At 41.3% G+C, this 26,168-nt stretch overlaps 1 protein-coding gene across 4 annotated transcripts in view; it reads left to right on the top strand.

Moving 5' to 3' along the window:
• The window catches only part of abhd3 (abhydrolase domain containing 3, phospholipase), a 53,104-nt gene that overhangs the window by 15,113 nt on the left and 11,823 nt on the right, over nucleotides 1-26,168 (top strand). The window contains exons 4-9 of one of the 4 annotated variants that reach the window (XM_069921719.1): nucleotides 388-433; nucleotides 3,198-3,310; nucleotides 16,398-16,571; nucleotides 22,228-22,276; nucleotides 22,402-22,567; nucleotides 23,843-23,939. In XM_069921719.1, the coding sequence (XP_069777820.1) occupies nucleotides 388-433; nucleotides 3,198-3,310; nucleotides 16,398-16,571; nucleotides 22,228-22,276; nucleotides 22,402-22,567; nucleotides 23,843-23,859 (565 nt within the window). In that variant the 3' untranslated portion in view covers nucleotides 23,860-23,939. Of the gene's footprint in view, nucleotides 1-387; nucleotides 434-3,197; nucleotides 3,311-15,159; nucleotides 15,219-16,397; nucleotides 16,572-22,227; nucleotides 22,277-22,401; nucleotides 22,568-23,842; nucleotides 23,940-26,168 lie in introns of those variants that run through there. The other 3 variants (XM_069921718.1, XM_069921717.1, XM_069921720.1) reach the window with 3 other exon arrangements.

Raw genomic sequence — 26,168 nt, 5'->3', positions numbered from 1 at the left:
AAAATATGATGAGACTGAGTAGCAGAGCAACAAAGAAACTGCAAATGTTGGAATCTATGTGCAAATAATAAGAAGCTGGAGAGACTCATAGGGTCAGGACATTTTTAATCTCTCACTGCTGCAGTCGGTGGTTCCCAACTGTTTCAAAAGGATATCAACCAGGAAGAGCCCTTCATTGAGACCTTTTTTTTTTAAGATAGAATTGTTTCTAGATACTTTCCTTCTGTCCTTTATTTTCATGATTAAATGGAAACATAATCTCCTAGCCCATATATTCTATATCTCAGCTAAGATAGGCAAATATCCCACAAGCCTTATTTCCCTGTTTTATGGCCTCTAACTCATGGAAGGTGGAACATTCTAAAAATTGTTTTGGATTTCTTTCAGGTGTGTTGTTTTCAACAACAGAGGAGTTGCTGGAGAGAGACTTCTTGTGAGTGTTTTTAATCCATAAATACTGTAGGAAATGCTATATATGTATGCACAATTAAAATTCATAGGGTAATTCAAGTAAGTGGTAATATTCCAGCTCGAGGTATCAGTGAGCATTGTCTGCAAATTCAAGTACAAGCAATCCAAAATCTTCCAGTTTTTATGTTTGAAAAACCAACCACAAAATGTGGGTAAAATTATCTAAACTAAATCCACCTACCTGTGTTAATTTATAACAAAATTCTGCAGGAATATTCTATTTGGTTGATATATTCTTTATCTGGACTAAATCCAGAAAAGTGTTTTAATCTTGAACCACTGAATCTGTTTTGAAACAACTTTCATGGTGTCAATTAAAAAAAAACAAATTGTTTATTTAGGAACCTAAAATGCATAATACTAAGACACTGAAATCCTTATTTTCTTTTTAACAGGTTGGGTATTAGGTTGGGCAGGGGACCAGATGGAGTTGGAGTTTAATTCCCTGATCTCAATTGAATATAATTGACAAGAAGCCTATCCATTTTCCAGTGGTTTCCCATGACCCATTCTTAAAATGGCATGATTTTCCTTACTTTTACATCTGCTGTTTCATTGCCACATGGACAGCATTGAAAACTAAGCATTGCAGCTATAGCAAAATCTTTAGAAGCCTTCTTCGAGAACTGCATGGAGGACAATGAAGTGTCTTAGCATCAATAGGAACATCTCCACGGCATGACTGGAGAAAGAAAGTAGAGATGTTAAATGTCTGTAGTTCAATCTCACCACCTGTCCTTGTTTACCCCATTCAGGTTCCACATTCAGTTACCAACTTAAACAAACTTGCCATTTGTTAGCTGTCTGCCGTCGTATTTAACAGTCCTGATTTTTAGGAATTCAGCTATTTCTGGCCAAGTCAATCCAAACTAATACTGAAGAGGATTCAAACATTAATCCCCTTATTTGCATGTAAAGTTTTTTTTTGTGACTTAGATTTGGTAAGAGTCATTCTGCACATGTGAAAAATATTACTGGGTCTCCCTGAATGAATATCTTTCCCATTGTCAATGTGAAAACAAAATTAAAATATCAACATACAACAACGAGTGATGAAGTGAAAATTAAAGCAAATGTCAAAGTACCTGCAGATGTACTTTAAAAAAAAGATTATCTTGTGGTTATGCTATGGGAAACATAACAAGTGAAGAAAGATACAATTTAAATAACAACATGAATTTGTGACAATTTATGTGTGACAACATGCTATCATCAAGAATTCAATGTACAGCACTTCGTGCTTTTTTTATTTCTCAGCATATTATTGGAGATATAACCTTCAGCCCCTTCCCCCCAACCCCCCACAGGCTAGGACCTGTAGAATATTGCACACCATTAGATTTCTAGTCCATCAAAATTAGTATTCATTCTTGAAAACACCATGTAGTATCATGAAGCATAAAGAAAAATATACAACTGTTATGTGGTTATTCAATCATAAGGCCATTTCATTGTCATGCCTATGTCTGGCAAGACAGATCGAAAACTTAAAACTTACCTTTCAGACAGCAGTCCTAAAAGACTACTCCAGTGTAGCATTCATATGGAGAGGCACCTCATAGTGCCCTCCGGATCTGATGGAGGCGGGACGACTGGTGCTGTAGTGCCACCCATCATAAATATGCGTCTTCCCTACCCATATCCCCCCAAGGAGCTGGAACCACTCTGTTTCCCAGAACAGTTCCAACTGTGTGAGTAGGGAAGATGGCCATTGCTCTGCCATGTTTTGAGCCACAGAGAGCAACCCCGAAGGCCAAAGCAGCCTGATGAGGCTGCCACTGCCCGCACCGGCTGCACCCTGATGGTCCCCCCTGCCCTGACAATCCCCACTGCCCCGATGGCTCCCTCTGCCTCAACGGCTCCCATTGCCCCCCCCCCACACTGCCCTGACGGCTCTCACCCTCAACCCCTGCCTTGAGGGATCATGGAGGGAGAAGGGAGATTGGTCGCGGGCTGATGGTGTCATCAGCTCACCTCTAACCAGCCGCTTGCAGTGGCTGTACATTCAGTTCAGGCAATGGAACACAGTGTTTCGCTGATTATCCTTCCCCAAGAAGGGTTGGAATTGGTGCCTTGGAGCCGGCTTCAGTGCCTTCAGAGAGGTGCAAGGGCGAAGAACCTCTGCCTTTACAGAAGGGTGTTTTCCTTGCTTGAAAGATTGCTGACATCGCCAATTGGCCCTTAATGGAAAAGACAATTAAGGGTCAATGGCAATGATGGGTCTAATATTATTTATTGGCTAAATCAGTTAAGTGTGGACAATGCTGAACCAGATGGATTTTTCCAATTCAGTAGCTTCACTACTGAAATCAGCATTTTTTTAAAAAAAAGAAACAAGACTTACTTAGTCACTTGAATTTGAATTCTTCAGCTATTATGGTGGGATTTAAATTTATGTCTTTGAAATAAAAATTACTCTGCCACCACATTCCAATTGTGGGTGGAAAATCTAAAATTTTATTCAGTGTTTAATATTTATTTCCATTAAGTTGCAAATATAGTATGGAAAGTTGTCCTAATTTTGGAGAGTATGCTTGCTGAAAGGCATGATCATTTTCGTTAGAGAATCTTTTCAAATACATTTGCTTCTCTTCCCAACTTACAGTTGCACCAAGAATTCTAAACTAGGTAAATTTGAGTCATTGCGCAAAACAACAATTAACTTTTTCTTCCTATGATGGAATTACCCACATTACTTACCCTGTCACTTTGTATAACCGGTCTAGACTCCCAGAACATATTGCGCAGCCAACACTGAAGATTTGGAAACAGTCATTTCGCATGTACAGAATACTTTCCCACAAGCTCCTCTGATGGCAGCAGGAGTCTCTATGGGCGGGTGAGTTCCCTTATTAACAATACAAGGTCACAGCATGCAATTGGGCACATTTTGAAATTCAAAATCCATTAAATGAAAGCGAGTGATGACGTGCCATTTTAAAGTAGGTTGGAAAAGATAATGCATATCAAAACATGATATCAATTTGATGGAGAAGGAACCCATTTGACAAACAAATATGGAGTACCTTAACAAGCCACTTGAGCCATTATATTCTAGATGATAAATTACTTTAGAGATCAATCATATTTGTTCTGTAGAATTCTTGGTTGAAAGTGGGGCTGGTAAGTAAATGGATTAAAGTTATCTAGTTACCTGGCATCTGTAGAGCTTGTCGAAAGAACCAAAGACTTGTTGATCCAAACCAAGGCTTTTATTAGCAAAAGACCGGAGCTCTTCACAGGTGGCCGACCAGTCCGGAATGATCCGACCTGGCTAGGGACACAACCCTTTAAGGCCCAAACAATAGGTGTGGCTTAGCTCTCAGCCAATCGCTGTAAGCACAGTCTAGATACAGTAACTATATACACTATGTACATTGGTGATAGATCTGTACTATCACATTCACCCCTTCTTGGAGAATTGACCCTGAAAAAAAAAACAAAAACGAGGGAGAGAATGAAAAGGAAGGGGTAGGTCAAGGACTGTAGCGGTCAGGGGGTCTGACCATCCGGCGTGACCGCCGTGGTGCCGGGATTGGGGTCGCTGGAGTGGTGTCGCCAGCGGGCTCATCGGGTGCGACTGCTCCGTCGCTCAATTCCTCAGTCGTTTTGTCGGCAGGGTGGCCCGAGTCATTGGGGTGCTGTTGGTCCTTCTGTTGCGGCACGGGGCCTGGAGCATAAGGAGTTGGGGGGTTTGCTGGGTCTACCGCGTCCTGAGCTAGGTCCCGCACCGAAACAGTGTCCTCCCGCCCGTCTGGGAACTCCACGTATGCGTAATGTGGGTTCGCGTGGAGTAGAGTCACTCGGTCGACCAAGGGGTCGTTCTTTGAGTGCCGGACGTGGCGTCGCAAAAGGACAGGGCCAGGGACGGTGAGCCATGCCGGTACAGTGGTTCCCGATTCGGATTTCCTCGGGAAAAGGAACATCCTTTCGTGGGGGGTGGCATTTGTTGCAGTACATAGGAGGGAGCGGATGGAGTGTAAGGCACTAGTGAGAACCTCCTGCCAGTGAGAGGTGGGGAGACCTTTAGACCGGAGAGCCAGTGTAACCGCTCTCCATATGGTGGCATTCTCCCTCTCGACCTGGCCATTACCGCGTGGGTTATAGCTCGTGGTCCTGCTTGAAGCAATACCACACTCCAGAAGGTACTGTTGCAGCTCTGCACTCATGAATGAGGACCCCCTATCACTGTGGATGGAATTGGGGTACCCGAAGATGGTGAAAATACTGTGAAGGGCCTGTATCACTGAGGTGGCAGTGGTGTCTGGGCAGGCCACAGCGAATGGGAAGCGGGAGTATTCGTCGATGGCCGTAAGGATGTAGGTATTACGGTTGGTCGACGGTAGGGGTCCCTTAAAGTCTACGCTAAGACGCTCGAAGGGGCGGGTGGCTTTGATGACGTGGGAGTTATCCGGACGGAAGAAGTGGGGCTTGCATTCGGCGCACACCGAACAGGCTCGGGTCATGGAGCGGATCTCCTCAACTGTGTAGGGTAAGTTGCGCGCCTTGACAAAGTGAGCAAACCTAGTGACCCCTGGATGACAGAGCGCCTCATGGAGTTTCCGTAGTCTGTCCATCTGTATGCTGGCGCACGTCCCCCTGGAGAGCGCGTCAGGCGGGTCGTTGAGCTTACCAGGCCGGTACAGGATGTCATAGTTAAAGGTGGAGAGTTCGATTCTCCATCTGGCGATTTTGTCGTTTTTTATCTTACCACGCTGGGTGTTGCTGAACATGAAGGAGACCGCGCGTTGATCAGTCAACAGTGTAAAGCGCCTCCCAGCGAGGTAATGTCTCCAACGACGTACCGCTTCAACTATGGCCTGGGCCTCCTTCTCGATCGAGGAGTGTCTACTCTCCGGACCCTGGAGGGTTCTGGAGAAGAAGGCTACAGGCCGACCGGCCTGGTTCAAGGTGGCTGCCAGGGCGAAGTCGGATCCATCGCTCTCGACTTGAAACGGGACAGACTCATCGATCGCGTGCAGCGTCGCAGCAGCGATGTCAGATTTGATTCGATCGAAAGCCGCTGTGGCTTCGGTCGAGAGGGGAAAAGAGGTGGTCTTGATAAGAGGACGTGCCTTGTCGGCGTAGTTTGGAACCCATTGGGCATAATACGAGAAAAGGCCCAGGCAGCGTTTGAGAGCTTTCTGGGTATGTGGGGGGGGTAAGTCCATTAAGGGACGCATGCGGTCAGGATCTGGCATGACTATCCCGTTTTCCACCACACAACCTAGAATAGCGAGTCGTGTGGTCCGGAAAACACACTTGTCCAAATTGTAAGTCAGGTTTAGCTGACGGGCAGTTTGAAGAAATTTGTCTAGGTTGGCGTCATGGTCCTGCATGTCGTGGCCGCAGATGGTGATATTGTCCAGATACGGGAAGGTAGCGGTTAGCCCGTTCTGGTCCACCATCCTGTCCATTTCCCGCTGGAAGACCGCGACACCATTTGTGACCCCGAATGGTACCCTGAGAAATTGATATAGCCGCCCATTCGCTTCAAAGGCCGTGAATGGTCGGTCCTCGCAGCGGATCGGGAGCTGGTGGAAGGCCGAACGTAGGTCAATAGTGGAGAAAATGCGGTACTGGGCGATCTGGTTCACCACATCCGTGATGCGTGGCAGGGGGTACGCATCCAGGAGTGTGAAGCGGTTAATGGTCTGGCTATAGTCGACCACCATCCGTAGTTTTTCCCCATTCTTGACAACCACCACCTGGGCTCTCCAGGGGCTTGAACTGGGTTCGATGATGCCCTCATCCAGCAATCTACGCACCTCACTCCTAATGAATTGCCTGTTTTCGTAACTATATTGCCGACTTTTGGTGGCCACAGGCTTCCAGCCAGGGGTGAGGTTTGCGAAGAGTGCTGGCGGGGCAATCCGGAGTGTGGAAAGGCCGCAGGATTGGCCCCGGGGCACGGGGGCGGGTTGCTCGGGTGCTTCGGGAGTGGGGCGATGGCAGACCGAGAGGGGGGCGTGGGGTCCCCCAAAGTGTAGGGACACCGTTTGGAACTGACACTGGAAGTCTAATCCCAGCAACACTGGGGCGCACAATTGGGGAAGGACGAATAATTTAAAGTGGGTGACCGTCACGCCCTGTACTTCCAGCGTGGCGATGCAATACCCCTTTATCCCAGTCGAGTGCGACCTCGTCGCTAATGAGATCCTCTGGGTAGTGGGGATAATGTCAAGTCCCCAACGGAGGGCCAGATCTGGCTGGATAAAACTGTCAGTTGACCCAGAGTCAAATAAGCAATTGGTGTAGTGTCCATGCACTTTAATCAGTTCCATTGCTCTGGTGAGGGGATGAGAGCATTGCTGGTTTAATGTTATTGAAGCAGTTGACAGGTGAGTTTTGCGCGATGGCGTCATGCAACGGGATGACGTCACGCAACGGGATGACGTCACGCAACGGGATGACGTAGTCAACGCTCGAGGAGCAGGTTGGAGAACCTCCCGGAAGTGCTGTTGTGGCGGGTGAATGGTAAGTAGTGGGGTTTGTAGTTGCTCGCGATCGGCGGTCGGGCCCTGGCGGTCGTCAGCGATGGACGCTAGGGTGAGCACCTGGTTGGCCGCGGGGGTGGCTGCGGCGGCGGTAGCGTCGGCCCCGGGGGTGTCTGTGGCGGCGGCACAGCGGCGGTAGCGTCGGCCCCGGGGGTGGCTGTGGCGGCGGCAGCAGCGGCGGTAGCGTCGGCCCCGGGGGTGGCTGTGGCGGCGGCAGCAGCGGCGGTAGCGTCGGCCCCGGGGGTGTCCGTGGCGGCGGCAGCAGCGGCGGTAGCGTCGGCCCCGGGGGTGGCTGTGGCGGCGGCAGCAGCGGCGGTAGCGTCGGCCCCGGGGGTGGCTGTGGCGGCGGCAGTGTCAAGTGTTCCGCACGGGGGCGAGAGGCAGGCCATCACCATGGTTGCGACGGTGGGTTGCCCCTTCCGGGTTCGGCGTCTCCGTGACGTCAGGCGTTGCCGTGCAGGGGAGCCCTCGCTCTCATTGGACGAGAGCTCTGGGGAAGAAGAGTTTGAATGGGATAGTGGCGGTTGAGCTTCACACGAGGCACTGTGTTTGCTGGCGGCCATTTTAGACCTACAGACTGCAGCAAAGTGGCCGTTTTTAAGGCACTTCTGGCACCTGGCTTTTCTTGCTGGGCACTGGGACCTGCTGTGTTTGTCCCTCCCGCAGAAATAACATTTCGGGTTCGCACGGGGCAGGGTAGCAGCAGCCGACAGGCCGTCAGGGGTAGGGTAGAAGGGCACTCTACTCACATCAGAACGAGGGGTCCAGTCCCTAGAGAGCTCGGTGGACTTTAAGGCTGCATCCTCCATTGTGATTGCAATCCGGGCCACGTCCTCTAGTTTTTCTACCCCTTGCTCGAGCAAACGCAGCCTCACTTCGTTCAATCGGAGCCCGGCCACATAGGCATCCCGGACGAGGTCGCTAGTGATCTCGGCAGCAGTTTTGTCCACACAGTTACAGTCCTTGGCCAACGCCTTTAATACTTGTAAATATGCCCTGCTGGACTCGCTGGGCTGTTGCTTCCTCGACGCAAGCATAAGCCAGGCATGAACTCTGTTCACCGGTTGATCGTACAGTTTGTTCAGTACCTTTATGGCTGCGGTGTAAGTGGTCTCATCCTGGATGTTCTCGTAGACTCTCAAGGATACCATAGACAGCAATGCTGTTAGACGCTGGTTATCCTCCTCTACCTGAATGAATCTCAGGAAGTTTTCAAAGTTCAGCAGCCAGAACTTAAAGGCTTTGAAGGCTGTAGCTGACTGTGGGTCGATATCAAGTTTTTCTGGCCGAGTTAAACGCTCCATCCCTTTCAAAAAAAAATTTTTTTGCTAATAAAATTGTAGAGCTCGTCGAAAGAACCAAAGACTTGTTGATCCAAACCAAGGCTTTTATTAGCAAAAGACCGGAGCTCTTCACAGGTGGCCGACCAGTCCGGAATGATCCGACCTGGCTAGGGACACAACCCTTTAAGGCCCAAACAATAGGTGTGGCTTAGCTCTCAGCCAATCGCTGTAAGCACAGTCTAGATACAGTAACTATATACACTATGTACATTGGTGATAGATCTGTACTATCACAGCATCATAAGTACAAATGCATCATCTGGTCATGTAACTCCAACTGAGTTCAGTTTTATTTGTAGGATTTTGTATCTCTGTATATCAATTAATCAGTTTAAGTCCTATATGCATGGTTATTTTGTTAGCCTCCAGTAGTGGTATGGAGACTCAGTAGATATAATTGTGGTTCTGAGTTTGGGGATTAGTATTGTGCATTCATTTCTTTATTTTTCACAGCTCTGAAGTATCAACCAGTAATCACCACCCCCACCTCAATGCCAAATACATAAAAGCCTAATTTTATTTTTAAAAAGTACTTTAATACAACAGCCTTTCCAGTTCAGTACCCATATATACTTTTACCTTTGCATTTTCTTGCCTTGTTGGTCCCTTCCAATGTAATCCCTCACATTTACATGGCTTGAATTTTCTTGGGTATCACCCAACCAAAGTAATGAACAAGCCTTATTTCCCATTTTGGAAATCAGCCCTTCATCTCAAACTTTTGCTAAAGCTGTAATTTAAATGGTCATTGAAAAACACGAACTGTGCAATAGTGAGCAAGTTAGTGGTCAGTAAATACTGCTTGATAGCATTGTCAGTGACAATCTCATTCCTTTTGCCACTCGTTCAGAAGGATAACATGGCAGTACAGCAGTTAAAGCTGCTGCCTTACAGGTCTAGGGATCTGGGTTCAATCCTACACCCAGGTACCATCTGTGTGGAGTTGCCTCATTCCTCCTCCATAACTTTTTACTTGGTGCTCTTGCATCCCAAAAAGGAACTAGGAGGTTTTCTGGTGATTGTATATTACTCCTTAATGAGGGGAAATAGCAAAAAAAAAGGATTTTATGGATGAGAGAAAGGGCTGCATGGGTACAGGGGAATAAAACAGGGTGAATGGGACCAAAGGGTTTGCTCCCCTGGTGGGTCAAATGGACTAATTCTGTGTTGTCAGAAATATAAAACTGGTTTTCATTAATATGTAAAGTATAGCCAGTTCAGGCTGTTCAGCCCACAATGTTATGCTGACCAATATAAAGCTACTCCATGATCCATTTAACCTCATAGTCCATAAACCCCACTTTTGTTTTACATCCATAGGAGTCTTTTAAATGTCCCTATTGTATCAGAGAGGACAATTCATCAGCACTGGATACAAGTTAACAGTTTTCTACTGAACCTAGCAAGTTTGCTGAACTTTGATGATTACTGTGTGTATTATTTCTAGACATGTCCTTCTATCTTCCTCACTGATCCAAGATTGGTCTCCAGGTTAAATAATGGGGTATGAAGATACAGGTCATGGAACCTATACAGTTAAAGAGGAGGAGGTGCTTGCTGTCTTAAATTAAATAAGGGTGGATGAAACCCCAGGGCCTGACAAGATATTCCCTCTAACCTTGAGGGAGGCTAATGTAGAAATTGCAAGGGCTCTGGCAGAAATATTTAAAATATCCTTTGCCACAGGTGAAGTGCCAGAGATTTGGAGGGTAGCTCATGTTGTTCCATGGTTTAAAAAGGCTCGAAAAGTAACCAGAAAATTATAGGCTGTTGAGTCTGACATCAGTAGTAGGTAAATTATTAGAAGATGTCCTTAACAAGCAGATATGCAAGTATTTGTTAGCCATAAAATGTTTAGGGATAGTCAACATGGCTAGGTGATGGGTCATGTTTAACCAATCTTATAGTTTTTTGAAAAGGTGACCAGTCTTTCTTTGGCTTGGCTTCAAGGACGAAGATTTATGGAGGGGGTAAATGTCCACGTCAGCTGCAGGCTCGTTGGTGACTGACAAGTCCGATGCGGGACAGGCAGGCACGGTTGCAGCGGTTGCAAGGGAAAATTGGTTGATTGGGGTTGGGTGTTGGGTTTTTCCTCCTTTGTCTTTTGTCAGTGAGCTGGGCTCTGCGGACTTCTTCAAAGGAGGTTGCTGCCCGCCGAACTGTGAGGTGCCAAGATACACGGTTGGAGGCGATATCAGCCCACTGGCGGTGGTCAATGTGGCAGTCACCAAGAGATTTCTTTAAGCAGTCCTTGTACCTCTGTCTCGGTGGCCAGTGGAGAGCTCGCCATATAACACGATCTTGGGAAGGCAATGGTCCTCCATTCTGGAGACGTGACCCACCCAGCACATTTGGGCCTTCAGCAGCGTGGATTCGATGCTTGTGGACTCTGCCAGCTCAAGTACTTTGATGTTGGTGATGAAGTCACTCCAATGAATGTTGAGGATGGAGCAGAGACAGCGCTGATGGAAGCGTTCTAGGAGCCGTAGGTGATGCCGGTAGAGGACCCATGATTCGGAGCCGAACAGGAGCATGAGTATGACAACGGCTCTGTACACGCTGATCTTTGTGTGTTTCTTCAGGTGGTTGTTTTTCCAGACTCTTTTGTGTAGTCTTCCAAAGGCGCTATTTGCCTTGGCGAGTCTGTTGTCTATCTCGTTGTCGATCCTTGCATCAGATGAAATGGTGCAGCCAAGGTAGGTAAACTGGTTGACTGTTTTGAGTTATGTATGCCCGATGGAGATGTGGGAGGGCTGGTAGTTACGGTGGGGAGCTGGCTGATGGAGGACCTCAGTTTTCTTCAGGCTGACTTCCAGGCCAAACATTTTGGCAGTTTCCGCAATACAGGATGTCATGTGCTGGAGAGCTGGCTCTGAATGGGCAACTAAAGCTGCATCATCTGCAAAGGTGACCAGTAAAGTTGATGGAAAGGCTGTGGATGTTGTCTACATGGACTTTAGCATGGCCTTTGACAAGGACCCACATGGGAGATTAGGAAGCTAGATTCAAACACTCAGTATTCATGGTGAGATAGTAAATTGGATTAGACATTGGCTGTACAGGAGAAGCCAGAGAGTGGTGGTGGATGATTGCTTCTCAGGCTGGAGGCCTGTGACTAGTGGTGTGCCTCAGGGATTGGTGCTGAAACCATTGTTCTTTGTCATTTATATCAATGATCTGGATGATAATGTGGTAAATTCGATCAGCAAGTTTGCAGATGACACAAAGATTGGAAGCATTGTTGTTGGCAAAGAAGTCTTTCAAAGCTTGAAGAGGGATCTGGACAAGCTGGAAAAATGGGCTGAAAAATGGCAGATGGAATTTAGTACAGACAAGTGTGAGGTGTTGCATTTTGGAAGGACAAAACAAGAAAGGACATACACGGTTAATGGTAGGGCATTGAAGAGTGCAGTAGAACAGAGAGATCTGGGAATACAGATACATAATTCCCTGAAAGTGGCATCACAGGTGGATACAGTTGTAAAGAAGCTTTTGGTATATTGGCCTTCATAAATCAAAGTATTGAGTGTTGGAGTTGGAGTGTTGTGGTAAAGTTGTAGAAGACAATGGTGCGCCCAAATTTGGAATACATGTATACCCCGCTTTACAAATACTTGAATTATGAAAATTCACTTTTACGAAGAAAGCTATGTTCACTTTCACAAAAGGATTTGGGGTTTCACTTTTACGGTCTTCACTTAACACCATTTCGGCTTACAAAAGGTTTCCTAGGAACTTTCTAGTTTCGTAAAGCAATGTATACCTGTATTGTGTATTTAGAGTATTCTAACCAGGAAAGTGGTTGAGGCTGCCTCATTAAACATATTTAAAATTCGGTTAGATAAATGTTTACATGATAGAGGAATTAGGGAATATGGGTAGAAGGCAGGTAGGTGGAGTTAGGTCATAAATTAGATCAGCCATGACCGTATTGAATGGTGGAGCAGGCTCGATGGGCCATTTTTGGCCTACTCCTGTTCCTACTTTCTATGTTCCAAATTTTGAGAATTGAGCATTGGTCACTAGGATGTTGCCAAGACTTCAGAAACAGAGTTACAGGTTAGATCCAGTCTTTATTCCCTGAAGTGTAGAAGAATGAGGGGAGATTTGATAGAAGTATACAAAATAATGATGGAGATACACAATAAATGCAAGTAGGCTTTTTCCACTGAGGTTAGGTGAGATACAAACTGGTGGATGTGTTAAAGGGGATAAGTTTAGGAGGAACATTAGGGCAGTGGTTCACAATGTTTTTTTTCCCACTCACATACCACCTTAAATAATCCCTTACTAACCACTGGATTTGGCAGAAAAATAGTTTGGCATAGCCAAGAAGGGCTGAAGGGCCTGCTTTCTGTGCTGTAATGTTCTGTGGTTCAATTATAGTGGTGCAAAATTTCCCTGCTCTTTGAAAACCACCAACATTATAAAATGACTTGATACATTTTATCCTATGCAGGAAAGAGCTTGCAACATAACCCTATTGCAGGAATTTTAAGCTAATTTCCTGGAAGATTTATGGGGTCCAAATAATGCCACTGATTCTATCCTAGAGCTTCAGACACAACTCCATCTTGGCACAAGTCAAGTAGAATACAATAATACCAGAAAATGGAAGGTTTTAGAGTCTAATTTAAAAGAAAGACTCCTTCCTTATTTTCCAATTTAATTGCCACATACAATAATAAACACTCTACAAAGGTCAGCCTCTGAGACACAAATTTATTAGTAATTTCAGGTACAGCAAGTAATACAGTATTTGTATCTAATTGTAAGCAATATATTTAATGTTTGTTTTGGTACTCTGGACATGTCAGTATGTCCATACCTTTCACTTTTATTGAGAAGAGGGAGAAATGCAGTTTGTCCACAGAATTGCATCATAGCAGTCTGAAAGAACTCTTAACATATTTATAAAGTTAAATAGTGTTAATTAATCTTCTTGTTCATCTTCAAGCAGGAAAAGTAACACATGGAACAAATTCTTTCAGGACCCATTTTACATTGGTGAAGAATTTGATTCCTATCAATGTGCACCATAGCACTGACAGCTAAGGTCACCTTAATAACTAGCTTTTTTTCTATTTGAAACTAATTCAAAATTAATCCAACTTTTTTATCTATTAATTTTTTGGATTGAGGAATTACTTGCAAGGTCCTCGTTTAGTGTCCATCCTTTATACAATGTACCCTTCCTATTAAAGTTATTGATAAATCTTTCCATCTCTTTAAATCTTCATTAATTTTTTTTTTGTAATGGTAGATCATTCAATTTAAATAAATAATTTAAATTTCTATCAATATTAATTCCTAAATATTTAATTGCTTCTTTTTGCCACTTAAACTTCATCACCTGCTTACTTAATATATAGTCCCCATCATTCATAGGCATCACTTCACTCTTTCCTACATTTAATTTATAACCTGATATCAAACCATATTCTGCCAATTGTACATTTATTTTCTTCAATTATATTTCTGGTCTGTAAGATATATCATCTGCAAATAAGATAATTTTATGCTCTCTCTCTTCTATCATAAGACCATTAATCTCATTATCTCTTCTTATCACTTCTGCCAATAGTTTTATAGCCAATGCAATAAAAATGGTTATAATGAGCATCCTTGCCTAGATGACTTTTCTAATGGAAAGGGTTTAGATATTTGCCATTCGTGACCACCTTAGCTTTTGGATGATTATACAAAGCTCTTATCCAATTACTAAAATCATTTGGAAATCCAAAAACATTCAATACTTTAAATAAAAAGTCCCATTCTAGTCTATCAAATGCTTTTTACACATGTAAAGCCACTGCTATTGTTGGCATTTTTTCTTTCTGGGCTACATTTTATAAACATAAATTTAACTATATTATCAGCAGATCTTCTATGTTTAATAAAACCAGTCTGATCTATATTTTTTTAAATTCAGGTAAATATAGTTAATTTAGTTAATCTGTTAGCTAATAACTTGGATACAATTTTATAATCTTTATTTAATAATGATATCAGTCTATAAGAGGATGATATGTGTGTCGTGTGCACAGTACATCTCTTTCCACTTTATAAGATTGTGTTGCATTAAGTTTCAATTTTTTTGATTCCAATAATCTTCATTTTTATGAATGTGCAATGCCTTTTCTAATTACAATATATCTTTGTCTAATTGATCTACTTCTTTCATATATTTCTTCTTTATTTTCGATGTGTAATTTATTATTTGTCCTCTTAAATAGGCTTTCATGTATTTGCTACTGAGTGTTCATTAATGTCTACAAAAAACTTTATCTGTTGTCTCATAAATTCACAAAAGTCCTTCCTCTTTAAAAGTACTGTATTAAATCTCCATCTATAACCTACATTTTGTTATTCTTTCAATGCAATTGATATCACTAATGGTGAATGATCTGATAATATTCTTGTTTGATAGCACTGGAGTCTGGGTTGAAACAACAGCTCCAGCTCCACCAGTCACAACGGAAGACCAGACCAGCAGACAGACTTAACCTTTAAGATGTTTGTTAGTCTTTGTGCCCCACTTCACCCTGCTGGACAAAATTAAAAAAAACATGGGATGAATGTGGTGAACCTTAATTATCAACCACTGGGTTCTGATATTGAGAAGTCTAAGCTGGTAGATCAAGAGGTTGAATACTGTTAAAGAATTATATAATTAGATACTGTTGGGTCCCATTTATTTAACTTTTGGGGTGTGATATATAGCCTGTGTAACCAATTATATTGTATCATGTGTAACCTCGTGTTTATTGTATTTCTCATAGTTCCGGAGCATAGCTTTTCCCATTTTTCATTTTTTATCTTTATGACACACCCATGGCATCATGAAGAAAGCCTCTACTTCCTCAGGAGTTTGCGGAGGAGCTAGTGGAGTTGTTCGAGTGAACCGGTACGGACTTGAAGGGCTGACATGGCCTGTTTCCGTGCTGTAAACGGTTATATGGTTATGGTTATATGGTTATATTCAATCTTCCGAACTCTAGCTTGTAATTGTGTAGAAACTAAACACATATCAATACGTGAATACTTCTTATGTCTAAAAGAATAAAAATAATAGTCCCTATCATTAGGATGAATTTTCCTCCATCAACAAGACTCATTCATTAAATCTACGATTTTAACTACTTTATTTTTTAACAATATTTCCACCTGATCTATCTAGTTACATAAAAATATCTTGTATAGATTTCCAATAATCTACATGGTGCATATATATTCATCAATGTCCAATATTCTGAATAAATTTGACAATGAGTCATTACATATCTCCCTGCTTTATCTATAGTTGTATCCAATATTTTAATTGGTAAATTTTTATTTATTAATACAGCTACTCCTCTGTCATTGGAATTAAATGAAGAAGCCAATACAGATCCAACCCAATCTCTTTTTAACTTCCCACGTTCTACTTCAGTTAAATGCGTTTCCTGCAAAAAAGCTATATCTACTTTAATCTTTTTAATATAATTTAACAATATTTTTTCATTTTATTGGATTCTGAATTCCATTAATATTAATACTAATAAAATTCAATCTCCTTTGAAAGGTGGCGATGAGCTTCCACCATCAATCCCTGAAATTGCCCTTGTGAAAATGTTCCCGCTATGCAGTTGGGGAGAGCATTCCAAGATTCTAAACCAATGACAATGAAGGAATGGCAATATACTTTCATGTTAGGATAGTGTTCAACTTGGAGAGGAAGCTGGAGGTGATGAGTTTTCCATGCACCTACTGCCCTTGTTCTTCCCAGTGATAGAGCTGTGGGTTTGGGAGGTGCTATCAATGTCGCCTAGTTGAGTGGGTCTCGCTCCTTTAAAAGGTTAGACCTGCACTCATCCAGGTAAATGGATGGTACTCAGTCATATTCTTCACTTATGCCTTGTAGTAGTGTAACAGCTTTGTGGTATCAAGAAACAATTTACATACTGGAGGATACCCAGCCTCCAACCTATTCCAGTAACCATTGTATTTATATGGCCAGTGCATATAGAGCTTAAATATTAGGTTACATAAAAATGAATTGTTAAATCAAATTAATATGCACATCTTCATTTTGTGCCTGATACAGAATGCTCCTCTTGAATTACCTGGGTAAGATTGGCCAGCAGACTCCACTGAAGGCAGCGGTAGTCTTCTCCATTGGCTGGGATGTATTTGCTTGCACGACTTCCCTTGAGAAACCACTTAACTGTATATTATTTAATTACTACTTAACCAATTGTCTTCAAGCTTCTATCTACAGGTTGGTATTCAAGGAGCAGGGAGGTTTTTGTAGCACTTTAATATATGCTGTTATTAATATTTGAGTAGATTGTTTATCTAGCTGTTAAATATTTAAGTTAGAATAATGCCATGGCAAATTATTGCAATTACTTATCCAGATATGGGCAATGATTTTGAGTGAATGATGCACAGGTTCTGCAGGGGAAGGACTTTTCTCCAGTATAAAGGGAAAACAGACATTTTCATATTTGAACGAGCCACAAGAGACTGCAAATGCTGGAACTGGAGCAAAACTAAACTGCTGGAAGAACTCAATGGCTCAAGTTCCAATATGAAAGGGCAAGTCTCAACATCTCATGACAAGATAATGCTTCAGAACAGGAAGGAATGGGAAAGAGGAAACAGGGTCAGTATATAGAAGTGTGGGGATGCATAGGGCAGGAGCTGGCATATCATTATATTTCTGGTAGAACTAGATGAGGAGCAGAGTGATGGAACTGAGATTAGGGTGGGAGGGAAGCTGAGCAAAGGGAGAGCGAGTCTGGATGGACCAATGGGAGTGGGAAAAACACAAATTGTGTGGATTATCAGAAAATACAAACCACCCCCCCCCCCCCACCATCGCCTGTTCTGACACAGGATCTTGACTCGAAATATCAATATATTTTTTTAATTGCTTTTACCCTCACAGATGTTGCTTAACCAACTGAGATCTTATGGCAGTTTTTTTTTCATGTTTTAACTTGTCGATGAAACTGTTTGATGATGCTATACCAACCTTCCTGCTGGCTAGCAATTTCCTAGCTTCATAAGACAAAGGATGGAATTACTTTTGGCAATAATGAAGCTTATTACACCAAATTCCCAAGTCGACTATATGTACTTGAATGAAACCTTGAAGCATTCATTTTTCTGGTGAAACCATTGTTTATCATGAAAATGCCACCTTACTCAGTATTTCAAACATTTTCTGTTTTTATAAACCTACTAAAGGGACACTTGTATACAGAACGGTTAGACATTTGCTCACACTGCTAACAGCTAAATCCAAAAATTAATGATTTTAATGCATGAAGATATTGTTGAATTTAACACCAAATCAGGTTCTCTGCAAAACAATTAACAGTTAAAGGAAGTTCTCACCCCTTATTGGCACTTTGCCCGTGACTTCAAAACACATTCAGCTATCGTGGACAAGATATTCTGCAGGGGAGAGGGAGCCAGTTTCCACGTTCATTAAAAGGGACATGAAAGTCTTGGTTAATTAGATAAATCCCAGGTAGGTCTTGTGAGCCAGAGCCCCACAGGAGACCCAATAGTAGTGTCCTCCAGGAATGAATACCCCTGAACAATGGGGTAAAGAGGAAAAAAATTTCATGGCCTTGCAATATATATTAGTAATTTGTGCATCACAGTTTACAAAATGTTGAAACACACATATAAACACATTGGATGCAGAAATCTGACTAGGCCAGAATCCAACCCTGGAGGCGCTGCTAAAAGTGTTAAGCTAGTGCTTCCAAGTGACCAGAACATCTCTTTGTTGCCTTTCATATTTTGCTTCTCAACACTGAATCAGAAAAGTAATTGAGGCATTGTGTGCACAAAAAAAATATTTTATCGAGTTTCACTTCACAGTCATGTAGGTGGTAATCGTGGATAACTGGATTTGTGTAAGTTTCCTATGAGTGTAGGTTGCCATTGATTGTACACATGTCCTTAAGTAATTCCATTAATAAACCAAATCTTTTCCTTGGCAAGATACTTGCCTAAGATTCCTAAGACTCAATCTGTGCATCTTGAAAAGAATTTCTTCATGATGAATATCATGCTTCCAAGAAGCACATGTGATGTCTTCATCCACAGGGTGACCATATTTCAGGAAGGTTGGAGTCAACACACTCTGTGTTTGACAAATAGACCAATGCAGGGCAATACTGACACTTATTTCAGTAAAGTCTTCAATAAACTTAAGTCTACAAATTACTATTCATTGGAGAGATGGGATTTAGTATCTCTGAAGGTTCTCCAGGAGTAGAGTTTGCTGAGGAGCATTTATCTGCTCAGGTCCCTGGCCCACCATGTGCAGCCAACCATGGCCATAAAGTTACCTCCCTTAATACACAAATATGATAGAGAAACTCAGCAGATCATGCAGCAACCATAGAAGTAAAAGGCAATCAATATTTTGAGTTTGAGCCCTTCATCAGGAATCTGGAAAACAGGTGGACACGCTTCCTCTGGATGCTGCATGACCTGCTGAGTTTCTCCAGCACTTTTGTATAGTACACTGAACCCCAGAATCTGCAGATTTCCTTGTTTAACTTCATTAATTGTGTGTTGCTAGTAGCATCACTACTGAGACAGTCATGGAATGAGTATCTCAGCAGCTTAATAATGAAGGGGGGAAAAATCCCTTTGTGGGCTTGGAATGTGTCTTAGCAGCCTGCAGTTTTGAATGCTCAGTTGAACTCTGTAAATCAGAGTAAGGCATCGTCAAGCAGAAAGTCATTGTTATTTGCTCCTCATTCTACTTAAGAATGTCCTATTGTACTCATAAATGAAAAACAAAATTGAATCCGGAAATATGAAATAAAAACAGAAAATGTTGGTGACACTTGGCACATCATACAGCATGAATGGAAAGAAAGAGTTAAATGTTACAGGTAGAAAACCCCTCAGCAGAACTTGAAAAAAGAAAAATTTCAAACTAATCATCTTTCTTTCCCAGTACTGATGAACAGTCTTCTACTTAAAACTTCAACTTATATTTCCTTCCATCGACACTGCCTGACATGTTCAGTGTTTCCTACAATAGTCATAGTTCAATTCTTTGAACTTCACTTAGTCTGGTCAGAAGTGTGTAGTGTTTGACTAATGACTTTTTAAGTGTATTTGAATCTGGGTAAAGGTGTTATTGTTGACTATAAATGAAAATTCCAGATCCATGTTTCCAAATTGGTGTAGTTTCAGTACAAAATGTTGCTTGCATAATCTTCTCCAGGTAAATTTGAATTTTGAGTGTTTACTGACTAAACGTCTGTTTAAAATAAATGTTAGAAGTTAATGTTTTAGTTACCAAAAATTGAATTGACACAGACATACCCAGATGGTCTTTCAGATATAATTAAAATCCACTTCACTGCAATTTCTTTTGATATTTAGTTTGTGTAAGTAAATATTGTGTTTTAAATATTTATTTTCTTCTGAGAAGTGAGAGATAAGGAATGATGGAAATTACATAATCAAAATTTCTACTAGAGATCTATTAAATTTAATTATACCATTACCTTAAATCTTTTCACTTTATCAATTTTGCTTCAAATGCATACAAAAATGAAATAATTTTAATGCAAATAGTATCCTTATGGGAATGATAAATGAGAAGACACCTGATGGATCTGGTTAATTTCAATTGAACCTCTCATTAAAATGAGTATACTTCCTTTGGAATCAACATAGTGGAAGCTGTTTGCATTTTTTTTATTTGGAACATGAGTCAGAGGAATGAAAAGAAAAATATCTTAGTCACGATTTGAATGGTGGAGCTACATCAGGTATCAGGCAATTAACACCATACAGCATTAAAACCGAGATAGCGTTCCCCTGACCTAGTACAAAAACTGCCTAACAATACAATGAAACATACAATCGATTTTCAGAAACCAGACCATGCTACAAGGAGACAGATTATAGCTAGATGTTATAAAATGTGCATCAGCTTCGGGTGAAGAAGAACAATCCCCGAGCCTGAGGGACCGCTGTGAGCTGTTCATGCAGCCTTCAACAGGTTGGGATTATGGCCCCTCCACGGATGTTAAGTTCACCAGCGTTATGGAACCCAACTACCACCCAGTCATTATTTTGTGTGGCCTGAGCCCTCCAGCGTTGTCCCTCCCATGGGGCCCAGACATCACAGCCTCCAAGTCCTTCATTTATCCATGAGGCCTAGGCCCATCTCTCCTGACCTCTGAGCCCAGCACGTCTCCACAAGACTCGATGCACCAGTCACCACCTCCCACTCAGCTGCTCGTCCTTTCCACTCAGCCCGGCAATAGTCCTCTCCAACAACACTCCAAAGAGCTGAAGAATTGCCAGCCCCCAACTACTGAATTCTGCTCCTAAGACTTATGATGTTATGCCAATGACAGATGTTATAGATCTGGTAGGAGGCAAGTCCCTCAATGCAATCGCTATCACAAAAGAGGTAGAGCTAAATAAACGTGGCTCTAAAGGTAAACAAATCTCTGATCCTGATGAAATGCTTCCCAGAGTTCTGAAAGAAATAATGGAAATTATAAGAGGCAGTTGTGACAATATACTAAAATTCTCTGGATTCCGGGTTGGGGGGGGGGGGTGTGTCCTTGCAGATTGTCACACCACTTTTAAAAAAAAGCATGTAGACAAGACAAGTAACTACAGGCCAGTTTGTTTAATGTAGTCAATAAAATACTTGAAGCTGTCATTAAGAAAAAAAATAGTGAGACATCTGGAAATAAATTGCTCCATCAAGCATACACAAATGGATTCAGGAAGGGCAGGTCATTTTTGACAAATTTACTAGAGTTATTTGAGGATATAATGAGTGCAATGGATAGAGTAGAACAGGTGGATATTGTATACTTAGATTTCTAGAAAGCATTCAATAAAGTTCCACATAAAAGATTTATCCTTAAGATAAGATTACATGGAGCTGGGAGTAATATATTCACAAAGATGGAGTATTGGTTAAACGATAGAAAGCTGAGAGTTGGGATAAATGGGTGTTTCTCTGATTGGCAATCAATAGTGAGCAGTGTGCCATAGGGTTTGGTGCTGGTCCCACAAATGTTAATAATATTCATTAATGATTTGGAAAAGGGGACCAAGTGTAACGTATCCAAGTTTGCTGGTGACACTAAATTGAGATTAAATGGAAAGCAAATTGTGCAGATGATGCAGAGAGATATAATTAAATGACTGGGCAAGATGGAGTACAATGTTGGTAGCGTGATGTCGTCCACTTTGGAAGGGAAGAGAGATCAGATAATTATTTAAATTGTGAAAGATTGTGGCATGCTGTTGGCCAGAGAGACTTGGGACTGCGTGCGTATGAATCACAAAAGGTTGCTTTGCAGATTCAACAGGTAATCAAAGCAACAAATGCAATGTTGACCTTCATTAGGTTCTGCTCTCCTTTCTGGAGAAAAGATGTTCTTCCTTTGGAGGCAGTGAAGAGGAGGTTCATCAAGTTGATTCTGGACATGAGGGGTAAGCCTACGAGGAGAGGCTGCAGGCACTAAACACTCTGGAATTTATAAGAATGAAAGGGGATGCATGAGATAGAGGCAGGGAATTTGGGAGGTGAGACTAGAACTAGTGGACATAGCCTCAGGATTCAGGGAGTAAATTTAGGACAAAGGTGAGGAGGAACTGCTTTTTGCCAGAGAGAAGTGAATATGTGTCATTCTCTGTCCAAAGAAGCAGCCTCATTAAATATTAGAGGAATAAATGGTTATGGGGAAAAGGCAGGTTGGTGGAGCCAAGTCCACAGCTAAATCAGCCATACTATTGAATGGTAGCAAGGTCAACAGGAGAGATGACCAACTACTGCTTCTAATTCTTATGTTCTTCATTTTTTTTTAATGCATGTCTGAGTTTTCTGATTCAGAAACTTCTGCCTTTTTGTATTGTAGGCACAGACAGATATTGGATAAATTATTTAACATTGACTATATCATGAAGGTAAATAAATGATTCCTTCATTGCTACCTGTACATTTGGAAAATAATTTTCCAGAAATTCATATATATATATATAAATATTAAAGACAATTTTAATTTATTATAGTTTCATTAATTTTGTCACAGGCAAAAACTATCCGAGAATTTGATGAGCGGTTTACATCTGTGATGTTTGGTTATAAGACAAATGCCGATTACTACAGAGATGCCAGTCCTTACCACAAACTAAAATCCATTGAAGTTCCTGTCCTGTGCTTAAATGCATTAGATGATGTCTTCTCACCAGCTGATGGTAAGTTAAAGTTTTGCTGAACCTTTTATTTATGCAGATTTCACTCTTCACTTAGTTTCAAACTCGAGTAAGGAATTTATAATCTTTTTATGATTAGCTACATATCATGGACCATGGGAAATTACAAAACAGCAAATAATTTTGCAGAATCTAAGATCAGAATTATGCATCTGAAAATCCATTTGATCTGTCAAAATTGCTTTTTAAAGTTCTTATTTGTCTCAAGGTGCTGACTCCAACAGTCCTTTAAAGCATTGAAAAATCAATATAGATTAAACATAAAAAATCAGATAGGTTAAGACATTAGGTGAAATGGAAAATATGAAATATATTAATTCACTGTTTAACAGAAAGAACAACCCTTGTCATCAGAAATTGAGACAAAAAAAGATACAACTCCATTTATTGAAGATGTTTTTATTATTCACATACGAAGTGAGAAGAAAGGTTAAAAGCCCAATTGTTCCTTATTCTTAAATGCACTTGAAAACATTTCTCCTGAAGTGCTGAACCACATTCCTTATGTGAGGATACTGTTTCTGTTTTTGGCCTGACTACTTTTCTTTATAATCGTTCGGAGGGTATCAGAAAAGTTGTTGTCATCTATGATTCATTTAAGTTTTCCAAAGTTTATTAAACATTGTTAATGTTATTATCAGTTGCTTTACAAACTGTAAAATGTAGTTAGATGGTCAATAGAAATTGTCAGAACTTGTCCGATCCTTTCATTTCGCAGAACAAAAGAACTGGGTATCTTATCTTTCTAACGTGGCTGAGTAACTACCTGCATGCAGGAAACCTGCTTCTGTTATGCATGTTGTTATGTCAGCCAAGTGGGGGGGGGGGGGGAGGGGGGGCCACGACAGGAACATTGCAAGTATAAAAAAAATGGGCCTGAACCCTAATAAAACTGAACTTAACCTGACTGCACTATGTGTGTGTGTCTTCTTTCGAGTAGCACGTGGCAACACAGCCAGAAAGCCACAAATAGAACTGCTTGCAAGTTGAAATCTATTTTAACTCTTATAATACTGGTCCCTAATTATTATATTTTAAAAAATAATAACTACCATCATAAAGAAACAAAACATACATAATAGTATATTGGTTAATTTTCAAAAGAAAATAAAGTCAATTATCAAAGCTTTCTGCTTCCTTTAAAAGACAGATTTTGGTAATTGAATTGTTCAGAAAACCAGTTTTAATCTGATCTGAACTTGATGTACATGTCCTCCTTTATTCTGGATGGTTTCAACAATTTTCCCCATCAACCAGGAATTTTAAGATGCTGAATTGTCCATGATGATCACGACATCCCTAGGCGTGAAATTGCACCTGATCTTAAACCATTTCTGTCGCTCCGGCAACAATGGAAGATATTTTTTCACCCATCTTTTCCAGAACAAATCCAATTATAAATTGCACCTGTGGTAAGCATATTTGTCTTCCTTCTGAAACTGCCTCAGTGGCAACGAAAGCTTAGTGTTAAGAAGCAAAAGGTGATTTGGGATGTGCTTCAAGATCATTAGGCTCTGTAGAAGTCTTAGTGATTAGACAACTGTTGAGGATAGCTTCAACACAGAACTGTCCGAAGACCATCCTCGTTAAGATTTTCTCCATTATGTATGGAATTGAGAATCTTTTACACTGATCTAATCAATCTTTATCATACATCTCCATGGTGTGAGCCAGAAGGGGGTGGAAGATCCAATGAATTCCTTTCTGGAGTAGTTCAGTATGAATCTGATCCGGATTCCAGTCCATAAACACTTTCTTCAATTAATGTTAAACCCCCACAAAGTTAGTACCATTGTCAGATTGTAGTTCTTTTACTGACCATGCCTGGCAATAAAACACCGATGGGCATTAATGAAGGAGTCTGTGTCAAGTGAGGATGCCACTTCGATGTGAATTGCTCTTATGGCAATATGGAAATAACATTATAGCATTTCACAACACTCCTTCCACGCTTTACTCCAAATCAGTGCTTCCCAACATTTTTGTTTCCACTCACATACCACTTTAAGTATTCCCTATGCCATAGGTGCTCTATGATTAGTAAAGGATTGTTTAAGGTGGTATGTGGGTGGAAAGAAAAAGTTTGAAAACCACTGTTTTAACCGTACCTAATTGACTTTAACAATGAAACAGTGCACATAACAATTCCAAAGGAAATGCACCAATGACAATTTTTCTCAAGCAGAATATTTCAGTGACAATTGGTTCTAGAGCAGTGATTCTCAACCTTCCCTTCCCCCTCACATCCCACCTTATGCAATCCCTTAAGGTGGTATGTGAGTGGAAAGAAAAAGGTTGAGAACCACTGCTCCAAAGAGTCCAAAATAATCAATGCCAGTAAATGGAGGTTCATCAGGGGAGACATTTCAGTGGCAAATCTGCTATCTGCTGTTGTCCAGGAGTAGCATTTGAACGCTGACAAACAACATATTTTGACCTAATTTTTCTGATTGGCCCAGTGACACCAGGAATCCAATATTTTTGGCATAGATATGATTGTGACCACTATGGCCGACCACTTTGTTAATATAATGAAGAATCAAATCAGAGGTGTAAAGATCCTTGACCAGTATGACAGGATGTTTCATCTCTTCTGACAATGTTGCTCTACTAAGTCACCCCCAACTCTTAATACACCATTCTCCAAAATGAGGCTGAGTTTACGAATCTGGTTTGTCATTTTAATATTCATTCCCTTTTTCAGACTTGAAATTTCACTTGCAAATCTCTTCCTCTATCAAAAGCAGATTATCCCCATCTCAGCTTTAATCAATTCTTCAACTGTGATATCTCTTTTTTCTTGGTCTCAAGATTTTTTGTCTTCTTTTGTGGTAGATCATTTTGATGGATGTTTATTCGATTGAAATTGAGCAAGGACATCGCTTGTTTGTTTTTCCTTTCTGCTATAATTCCAAAGCAGTCTTTTAAGTGAACATACATGTTGTTGTATTTTTCAAACAATTCCAGGATGAGAAGTAATGGATTAAATGAGTAACTATATCCATTTGTTCAGACATTATCTGAACAGTATTTGCAGTCTTTCTCCTGATTTCAGGGTCTTCTGGTAAAATTTGTTTGAATTTGTCAGGATTTTGAGGCCACTCCTTCTGAGGTTGTAGAAGAAATTGAGGCCCAAACACTCACATTTCTTTCATTTCTTTCTTTAGAAAAGACTTGACTTTCAAACCTCAGGAAGTCAGATCGACAGGATTGTTAACTGCGTTAACATATTCTCCACTGTAATGGATGTGACACTTTATCAATTTCAGTGATTCTGTTAGCCATGAAAGTTTGAAACTTTGTGCTTTTATTGTTGATGTATTTCAGCACAGAGGTGCTATCAGTCCAAAATATGGAGTGTGTTAGTTTCATATGCAACTCTCTTTTCAACATGGTGTCCATTCTGCTCACCATGGTAGCAGGCATCAACTCCATTTGTGGGAGAGTGACTGGCTTCAATGGCCTTTCCCATTGTAAATCCACAATGTACCTGATCCTTGTTATCATGCAGTAACAGGTAACTAACAATTCCATAACCATCCTCACATTCGTCAGCAAAATGATACAATTGAGCAGATGTTAC

The sequence above is a fragment of the Narcine bancroftii genome, chromosome 2 (genome assembly GCF_036971445.1).
Source record: "Narcine bancroftii isolate sNarBan1 chromosome 2, sNarBan1.hap1, whole genome shotgun sequence".
NCBI lineage: Eukaryota > Metazoa > Chordata > Chondrichthyes > Torpediniformes > Narcinidae > Narcine > Narcine bancroftii.
The sequence above is the reverse complement of the archived record's forward strand: the minus strand, read 5'-3'. Positions and strand labels throughout refer to the sequence as shown.